This window comes from Phaethon lepturus, unplaced genomic scaffold, assembly GCF_000687285.1.
Source record: "Phaethon lepturus isolate BGI_N335 unplaced genomic scaffold, ASM68728v1 scaffold10945, whole genome shotgun sequence".
Lineage (NCBI taxonomy): Eukaryota > Metazoa > Chordata > Aves > Phaethontiformes > Phaethontidae > Phaethon > Phaethon lepturus.
In genome coordinates, this window is record NW_010539875.1 from 58,430 (window position 1) to 69,000 (window position 10,571).

At 36.0% G+C, this 10,571-nt stretch overlaps 1 protein-coding gene across 1 annotated transcript in view; it reads right to left on the minus strand.

Annotated features, from left to right (window-relative positions):
• Nucleotides 1–10,370, minus strand: part of BPTF (bromodomain PHD finger transcription factor) — a 57,303-nt gene extending 46,933 nt beyond the window's left edge. Inside the window, exon 1 of the mRNA XM_010287262.1 lies at nt 10,264–10,370. Within this exon, the coding sequence (XP_010285564.1) occupies nt 10,264–10,339 (76 nt within the window). The 5' untranslated portion in view covers nt 10,340–10,370. The remainder of the gene's footprint in view (nt 1–10,263) is intronic.
• Between the last annotated feature and the right edge of the window lie 201 nt (nt 10,371–10,571).

The following is a 10,571-nucleotide window of genomic DNA, read 5'->3' on the forward strand; positions in this document are numbered from 1 at the left end:
ATCTGAAAACACCATCATTAAAACTTTAATGCACTGAAAAAGAAAAAAAAACTTACCAACAAGAAAAGCTACCTTTAAGAAACATCTTGATGCATATTAGACAGTTTGCCAAATGATTCCAGAAGAAAAATCAATCAATCACTGAGCTAGTATGGCAAGATGACACCAGATACATTTCTCCCTCTCAAACTTTAAAGAATGAAAACTTATGCAATAAATTAGTCACTCTGAAACAATATAGGAGATGAGCTGCCAAATGTTTCCATTACAGAAGTAATGGGTCAACATCATCTGTGTATAAAAATAAATTTCCAAGTTTAGTTAAGTTTGAGTTCTGACTGTGGAAAATGAAAAAACGCTTGTATGACTGTCCTCCAATATGCTTCAAACACAAAAAACCACAGGAGTTTCAGAGCCAGGCACAAAGCAAGCATTCCTACAGTAAGAAATATCTAGATTAAACACAACTTTTCTATTCTCGTGATCCAAAATCATATATGCATAAACCAGAGTTGGTTCAAAAGACCCCAAAGGAAAACACATATACATGCACACTCACAAATTAAATTACTTTAGGGTCCTGAAGCTTCCTTCAATATTGCAAGACAGTGTAGGACCGGTCCTAGTAGGTGGTCATGCAAGACAACAACAATGCAGAAGAGATATTCTGAAATCACTAATGGTCTTCTCAGAGTCCAAATAGTGACAAAAGCTGGCAGTGCTATAAACTATGATTCTTTTCAGTGTTTGCAACTGTATCAGAAAAATGTATGTCACACAGTGAAGCCGTAAAAGAAACACCCCTTCAAGAAAGAAAGCAGCAAGAACAATAGATAACCCTGGTTTACCTAAATTAATCAGAAGTGACAGACCCACCCAGTAATTTCAGGCAAAGATGAACTAGAATGAAGGAACACTATGTAAGAAGTAAATACGCCTTATTTCCTCTAATTTGTTGAGATTTTCTACTCTGAGAACAAAAATTATAATTGTCCTGTGCATTATTTTTATCCTTCATTGAAAAGAAACCCTCAGACTCTGCATATACCATCTTTGTTGATGCCTCTTCCACAAGAGGTAAACACTGGTATAGTTGTTACATCAAACTAACAGGAGAAGCAAGAAGAGAAACTTAAGGCATTCCTAATATATTCTGAAAAAAATAAAAAAGTTCTCTAACACCTCCTCTTAAAAAGGAAGCATATTGGTACAAGTAGAGGTCTAGAATAAATGTGTTATCGGGACACAAAGTATGTCACAATACCATAATAAAGAATTCTACTTTAGTGCGAGTGCAATGTAACCGTGCGGTTGCATTATTCACACCACTCTTCATCTTCTATTTAAATCGATTTATGTATTTTCATGTCTGCCTGGACATAAAGCACAGAAATTTCAGCAGTAATTGTAAGACTAATAGTTTAGACAGTAAGGAAAAACATATTGCATTATAAAATGCATGCTTCATTTGTCCACTACTTTGTGTTATGCTTCATGGCATGCAGCACAGTTACTATATCGTACCACTCAACACTCCCAATCCATCCTGTAAATGACATGCCACATCTCAAAAGCTTAAATAGTTTCTCTTTTTGGACACTGAACTGCTTTGAACAATTCTGCAATGCATATAATCTGGTTTCCAGTGCTAAAAAAGGAAAGCATTCAAAGATGCAGAATATTTTAGAAAGAAATGGTACCCAGACATATTTTTTCTTGACTGACTTGGTGGCATAGTATTTAAAAACCTTTCTATGTTGTAGTTTGTGGTTTTTTTTCTTTATAATTTCACTTTCAATCTGTTGTTGGTATTTGCTGTACCCAGGTTGAACAGAACTTGAAGTCTGGAACTTTGAAGAGTCACAAAGTGTGATTTGGAAATTCAGAAATTCCGAACAATTTGTGCTTAAACATATTACTGTTTGATGCATAAACTGCAATCTAAAGAAATACTCCAGATACCTATAAAAACCTAAACCCTCCCCCAAAAAACAAGCCAACAAAACCAAGCAGTCTAATCTCCAGTGAAAAAGATGGACATTCTCTGCCAAAGTGCTCATAACTCTTGAAGCATTCTAAGTGGCTGCTGAACTTAAATTAAAAGTGCAGGCCAATGGAATATGATATAACGATGCCAAAGTGCTACAGTCTCTGTTTTGAGCTGAAATTCTTTGTATTCTACTGGTTGGGTAGATAACCCCCTCCCTTGCCCCTAGCTCAGAGAGCTGAAGAAAGGCCGTTTTGAACTCCAGATAAGGACTCTAGGCTTATTTGCAATTCTGATAATAACAATTTCTTCATTGCTAATTATCTGCAGTGTTCTGACATCCCATAGAGCTCACACTACCTGGAAGCAGTTTCAACTTCTGTGAAGGTTTTTGGAAGATCACAGTTCATGCTTAACCAACTATTCTTCACATACACACAAAAACCCCTTAAATTTTGAAAAAAGTTTTCCTACAACAAACATATCCAACTTTTCAAGCTCTTCATTTTCAAGGAAAGTCTTCTCTTTCCCACAAGACAAACTGTCTAAGGCTTGAATTTGACATTCACTGGCAGTCAAAAAAAAAAACTCCAAACCTCACCAACTTTGGTCTCTCCAAACATTTGTATGTTGAAATTATTTTATTTTACTTTCAATCATTCTAGAAATTCTGGGATTTGACATCAACCTTTTTTTCTTTTTTAACTTCCTGTCATTCGTCATGGATTTTGCCCTCCACAGGGAATTTTGAGTACTATCTATGAGAAAAGTGTTTCTTTTTTAATCAATTAAATTTCAATTATCAGCTTGATGACCTCAATTTAAATATTTGAGAGAAGTGCAAGCTTGTGTAGACTATACAATTGATGATTACACAATAACAAACATTTATTTTGATTTAGGACACTACATATGTGTATTACATTAAAATGTATTTAAAATAATACATGGAAGTGAAATAGTAGAGCAAACTCAGTGCAATGACCATATTGAGCAGTCGACAGAATTACATGTGCGCTCTTTTCTTAACTTTGTATTACTATATCATCTACTGCCATTAGTATTTTTCAATTTATCTTGGTATAGTTTAAATAACTTTGGATAAATAATTCTTACTATTTGCTCTGAAAAATTCCCATTTGTGGAAATCTCTTCTTGTAGCAGAAAGCTTTTTTTGTTTTAAGTATAAAAATCAAGAGGATTCCACAGCAGGTGTACTTGCAGAAGTTATTTCTCCTTTAAGTACCACTACCACCTGACTGACTAGACTTTAAACTGAATCTAGATGTATCTACTCTCAATTAAAGTCAATTTACTCACACTGAAGTTTCCCAAAATGGGCTCAAGTTTCATTACATGTAAATTGTATACTTCTAAGATCATTTCTCCATATTAACCAAATCCCTGAATCAAATTCCACCTTCAAGTTTGAGCCAGTACGAAAACAGAAAATGTGCACTTCTATGCCATTCAATATGCTGTTCCACAGCTTTATTTGGAAGGATAAAATGATCTGCCAATAGCCTCCTGCTGACACGATTGGACTATTTACAGGATCCAGATCATCTTGAATGTCTCAACATTGTACTTCTATCTAGCATAAACTTCTTTTAAATTACATTCCTTCACTAGTTGTCTCCAAAAGTGATGAAGTAGTCTGTAATGGTTGCCTCTCCCTACTTTGAATTCTCTAGTTGAAGAGCTGCCTGTAATTAAGATTAAAGAGTAAACAGTTTTATTCACATGGCACATTTAATTATAGATATTGATAATTATAGTCTACGTTTACCATAATATATTGAAATAATTTATATTACAAATATTTAAGCAAAACATACTAATGATATTTGAAATAAAATGAAGTTACTGAAGTAACAGGCTGAGCACGCAAACCCAGAATTTACTGAAGCACTTAAACCCCCAACCCTTGATTTATTTATTTTTTTTAAATTTCCATCTATTCAACCTATTTGGTTCAAATGCTGACCCTTTCAAAATTTAGAAATTAAGCAGGATTTAAAAGGAGCAAAAAGCATGTCTCCATTTTCATTCACAGATTGAAAGAAAAGGGAGAATCATATCTATTCTTTAACTCTTTACCACAAGAGGATACGGAACTTAAAAAAATACTTTAACCATCTTTAACATATCTTCTGGTTTATGTAGACAGTTTTAAAACAGAATATTTGAATGAACTATTTACATCAGTGTCCAGAATACAGAAAGATTGTGGCATGACTAAATATGACTTTCATACTCCTTGTGCTTTAGTTGTATTCCAACTACCATACACATATAGCCTAACAAAAATCACAAAAATCCAGTTTTGCCTTGTCTCATTTACGTTACATATGCCTTCAGTTCAGATGTACAGTAGTAGTAAACATAGACTTTCAGCCCAACATATTTCAAGTAATGGATTGGAGGATGGAGGTCCTACATAACAAATATTCTGCCAAAACCACTGTCTTGTTTAAACAGGGAGAGTGGTAGCTACATTGTATGACCTAAAAAATAAACCCTGGTTCCAGCATTTCTTGATCAGAAAACTCACCAGTTTCATTTTTCTTCTCTAAAAACTTTCCCTTCCTCATAATTTCTCAGCACTTGGGTACTAAGACTCCAGCTTACAGTGTTCCTGTTCACAGTCACAGTGGATAAACTTTAAGAGCATATAGGGGAGAAAAAAGACAGACCGAGGAGTTTCAGATACTTCAGTAATCTGTCAGAACAGGGGTATAGATACCACCCTGCCCCACTCTACAAAACTGACCAGAGCAAGAGAAAAAACTTTCAATTTTCCCCCCAATAAGAGATTAATTTTTGGTTTCATGTTCCACAAGTCAGGTAAAACTACATTACTCTTACATAAAAGTCCATCTTCAGTAAAATAGAACTGGATTGGTTTTGTTTTCCAGATCATGCGTTACTACAGAAACTTCTCAACATAAAGGCCAACTGGCAGTTATATGATGTCCTGGAAGCATGAGTACTCCTTAGAGGAGATACCCTCACCTACGTTTTTCTTTCTCCTGGAAATTTTGTCTTTTGACTACTTTTGTAAACTCACCAAGACTATCCTATCTTTGTTTGGTTTTAATAAATACACAAGAATCAGACATTTGCTGTCCCATGTTACTACGTTGCACTAGGCAAGTTTCAATGAGAATGTACAGCAACACACAAGTTCTTGTTAGATATCACTAAGAAAATTGAAAACAGTTTATGAAAATGCATAAGAGAACATGTTTTCTGTTTTGTTTTGTTTTTTGGTTGTGTCCCCTCCCTCTCAGTAGAATGCATAAACTGGATATAGCTACATGTTTGTCACAGCAATATCCAAACTGGTTCCTTAATTAAAACTCAACCTCTTGGGAGAGCATTTGCTCACCTTACACCAAAGAAAAAAAGCAGAAAAATGATTCAGTTTAACATAAAATAAGAATATATTATGAAAAGCAGTACCAAAATAGAAAAATCTAAATCCTTTTCTTGGGATGGGTCAAAATTAAAGGCTTTGACTTACACAAAACACTTTTTTCCCTTTTAAAATGCCAACATGACAATAGACATGTTTCTAATATTCACAAGTCAAATAATCTCTCCCAGAAAAATTTTCTGAAAGAATAATATGCATTTGTAACTACTTGTAAGTGCAGCTCCAATTTGAATATTCCTCTGCCACAATCATACCTAACCAAAATTTATTTATTTTGCCTGGAAAAAGAAAAAAACAACAAACATAAACCAGATCTAAAATCTAAACCGACATTAAAAATGAGTCATTCCAAGCACCACAAAAGCTTTGGGAGTTGAAGCACAACTGAAAAAAAAAAGACCCACTACTAGACTAGATCCTGAGAGCATCTTCCCGAGAGCACTCGTATCACAGAAATTCGACACATGCCCCTAAGTTAAGTTTGACTACTGTCTTGTGTTGTACAAAACTATGTCTTTACATTCTCTAAAAACTGTTTTAAAACTTTAAAACTTTTGGCTGTTTATTTTTTCAGTTTGTATATCTGTCAGTAGTACACTTCTAAATCAAAGTAGGATTTTTCTACTGGTTTTACACTAAGAATTTAATTTCTCAACTTGATGGACATCAGTACACTCTCACTAGGAGCCAGGAATGCAAACCCCCTATATTCCAAGGCATCATGTTAACATATGGATAACTAATGCAACACAAGCGGCAGATGAGATCCCACATTTTCATTCTGAGAAGTACTCAGAGTCACAAGCCCTTTTGTGCCTAGAATCCAGGCAAAAAAAAAAAAAGGTAGCACTAATATAACGATTTTCAGTAACATTCTGACAGAATTTCTTAGTTGGGACACACTCAGGATAAGTTGTAACAAATTTCAGAAGTGAGTGAGCCCTGAGAGCCAGCACCATTCTACTAAAATCCACATTTATTCACCTTACACCAGTTCTATGCAATACAACAGTCAGCTATGGAATTTTACCACAGACTACTAAAAAAGTTTGCACAACAAACTCACCTTCAGTACATCAAATTATTCTGCCTTTTATAACAAACATACTTTGACAATGGTATGGTATTTGCTGTACAGAGCTACTTAAGAAAGAGGACCAAGTGACAAATGCTCTTGTCAGATAAACTGCGAATTTGCATGTCAATACAGCAGAATCAGCCACAGATTTACTCGTTTGGCCTTCTATACAAATTCTTTGCTGGGACTAGTCTTCTTACATTTTTCATGACTGGCATGATGAAGTACCAATAGTTCCTTTAAAGTACAAATCAAAGTTCAGATTACTAAATGGTAAAATAAGAGCATGCCAGGTTTAATTTAGCGAACAGGGGACGCTAGGTAAGATGTTTGGGGGGCTGGTAAATCTTCTCACATGACAGACAAAAGAGCCTGCATATCTTGCCGTCATATCTCAATGTCTCCACTTAAACAATTCTTCAACAGCATGAAAACGTGTTAAGATACAAAATTACTACAGACACACAAAATGCAACACCTCATTTCCCGTTAAGTTCTTTCACTCTGAAGATAGAAGCACACTAGTGAAGTAACTGGTTAACTGAAGTGATGGTTAATCACTGTAAATGCTCAGACTAGCAAAAGGCATCTAAAAATTTTATTTAATCTATTTTAAGATAAATATTTTGGCTCACAACTCCACTGTTGTGCATTTGCTTGTTAGATAGACTGATGAGTATTATCTCAGCCAACATCTAGATGTGCAGCTCTTCCTAAATCTAGTTTTTCAAGTTTTTGACAAAGGAAATCAAGAAACAGGAAAAAATGAAGGACTTCTAGGCATCTTGATTAAATACTTCTAAAATTCTGCAACATATGGAAAATACTTGGTATCTATAAGGCAATTGTGACAAGCCTAAGGTAGAACTTACAGTGGACAGGTAATGACAAAAATGTTCAGTGGTAAAAAAGTATTTCTATAATCCAAGTTCAAGATATATTGTAAACTCCCCAGCAGAGCCCCAAAAAATGAGCCTTTCTTGGCTAGGGATAATGCACTGTGATCTTTTAATTCATTGTTCAATGTAAGTTTGAAAAAAAATTTTTAAAGTCTGTCATCCATTTAAATGGAATGTGATTTACATTTAAAATCTTGGCTGGTAGAAGAGTTTGATTGGGATTGCAATTTTTCAATACCCTGCTCTCAAAAAATAAACTCTTCAGCCCCTAAGACTATATCCTGAAAGTGGTATTAATTCTGGCTGCATGAAAGGTAAGTAGAGAACCACCATTCACCATCTCTCATAGTACAAAACCCTTGTGTGCACAGCACGATTCTTTCGGGGGCCCGTTAAAAACAATGGAGGAGACACTCCTTCAAGCCCTCCAATTACCCACAGGAACTTTGCCACTGTGTATTACAATTTGTCTGGTTTGAAGACAAATACATGGAAAAAACCCCATATCTAAACATAGCTGAAGACCAGTTCTGGCTCTGCATGCACCTGAGTCAAAGCACCGGAGCCCACAAAGGAACTCTGAAGACATACCACTGTATGCTTGGTCTATTCTTAACACTCTGCACTGGACACTGTCAGATAAAGACATACTGAGGTTAGGTGAATCTTTTCCTTGCCTATTAATGCTGTTCTAATGTCAAGTATCTCTTCCTGGATTATGATAAGACTAAGATTTCAATTAGTGCCACCAATGTGTAGCAGTGCTCACAATGTAGGTATTTGTTCAGCAGAAACAAGACTGAAAGTTCCTCCTTTCTTTGCAACAGGGCAATAGCATTTCTGGAGAGGGGGAAGGAGACCTTTAGGCAAATACTGAACTAATGAGTACTGCCAGTAAATTTCCAAAATAACAACACAGATGTTTTAACTATCACACACTCTTTAAAAAAAAAAGCAAATAAGGATGAAAATGCTTACACTTAAACTTATCTTAAAAAAGTTAACTGAAGCTACCCTGACCAAGTGAGAAATAAACATATAAATTATCAAAATGGTTTCTGATACACCTAAATACCACATAAAACCTGTCTACGCTTGCACAACAATGCACACAGAGGTATCTTGTTATTTGCCAAAACAATTAACTACATTTCAAAAATTGCATACACCCATTCTCTGTAGAACTCATTTTAAACCTGGATGCTCATGTAAAAAATATTTTCCTGACCTAGCCAATTAAAATCATAAAAATATTCTTTCCCTGACAAAAGCAATGCAAAAAAGTAATAAAAATTAAAGTTACCAGAACTGAGCAGAAAATTAAGGGTTAAAAGTCAAGAGTACTTTTGCGTTTTTTTTTCTTCTGTGAAGCCAGACCTCAATCTTTAAAGTAATTAATATTCCAAAATTTAAATTTGGTTGTAGGACATCCCTGCAACAGGTAAACTAACACCTTAAAAATATTACCTCTAAATTAAATTAATTTAGCAATGTATGTACTTACTTTAATTAATTTAGGTTCCTGAGCATGTGGATATAGACTTAAATACATATATATAGACAAACATATAGAGTTTTTTAAAGGACTATTATGAAGTCACATAATGAGCTGATACCATTAACTCACCAAAATAAAACCAAATTACACATTTAGTAGCCAGTAGTATTTCCCCCTTTTAGTTAGTCGTCAGCTAACTACTCAAAACTACGCTCCTTTTTTAATTAAGATGCAATGCATTACACCACCAACCTGTTCCTCCCCTCCTTCCAAATTGGCCAAATACTTGTACAACAGCAGCATTTGTTATCCTGTAGCCCAATTGAGAAATACTCCTAGGTTATCCCCAAGTTTAACTACTCTCCTGGTTCAGAGACTTTAAAAAAACAAAACAAATAATCCTAAGCTTGAACTCCATTCTGGAATGAATTAAAATAAATCCAAAGTGCTTAAGTTTAGATAAAGAATTTCTGAAGCTTGAAACCCACATGGTTAAATCTGAGCCCAAGTTTGCCACTAGGGGTTAAAAAAAGCCCCAAAATACTCACAATGATGTTTAACGAGTTTTAACCCCAACGTAAGTTTTAAAGGTTGCCATATCTTAAGATAAATGCAGTATTTAAAACCAAGACTTTTGACTCAACCTCCACCTTTTAATCTTTGTGTTTAGCTAAAACTAGGTTTACACACTTGCAATGAGGCCCTGTGCACTTTTCCCCAAACTATAACAATGCAATCTCCATTTTGAACAATGCACCTCATTTCCCTCCTTGGAAAGCTAGTTTTGTCTCAAATCCAGTAAATGTTGGATCCAGTTATATCTCTGATTTCGAGAGCCTGAAAATTTTCAGTGTTTATGGTTGTTGGTTTTTTTTTTGTAAGCCACTTCAAGTTGCATGTGCTTCCTTTTAATATCAAGTTATATTGGCAAGCACAAGCCATCCTTTCCTGTATATATTTGAAAGGACCTCTTTCCAAAGCATGCATCTCCTTTCCCTTGTTTCTAAATATTAAGTGAATGCTCCATAGACTTCTGACATTGTTTGCAACATGTTCCGGTGTATCATGCATTTCTGCAGTCACCAGAATCTCCACGCATATTTGCAAAGCATCCCCTTGTTACAGCATTTACTGCCCTCCCTCCCTCCTCTCAGTGCATGTGTTTGTAAGCATCTTCTAATGTTCCCTGCATCCGTGGGGTTGCCAGTCGTTAATTTGCATACCCCTCTCCCTGTGAGTGCTTGCAGGCATCCCTTACATACACGCATGGGAGGAAGAATGCGTGCGGACTGTATTTGCAAACCTAGAGGGAGCAAGTGGGGTGCCCTCGACTTGTTTTAGTTCATCCCACTGACTCTCTACCTGGGGTGCTGCTGTAGGTGCTGTGGCTCCTGAAGCTGCTCTCAGTGCAATAACTGGCATCGTCTTCATCCTCCATCTCTTCAGGGTAGTCAGAGTCGTCGTCGTCCTCCTCCTCCATTATCTCCTCCTCCTCTTCCTCCTCGGAGTCCTGGTTATCCTCGGGGTCTCCCTCCTCTTCTTCCTCGGACACCATGCTCTCCTCCTCCTCTTCACTCTCATGATCATCGTACACCACTTTGCTGATGCTCCTCCTGGACGAGGCAGCCCTGCCTTGGCTGTTGCAGCTGCCTCCTCCGCCTCCTCCCCCT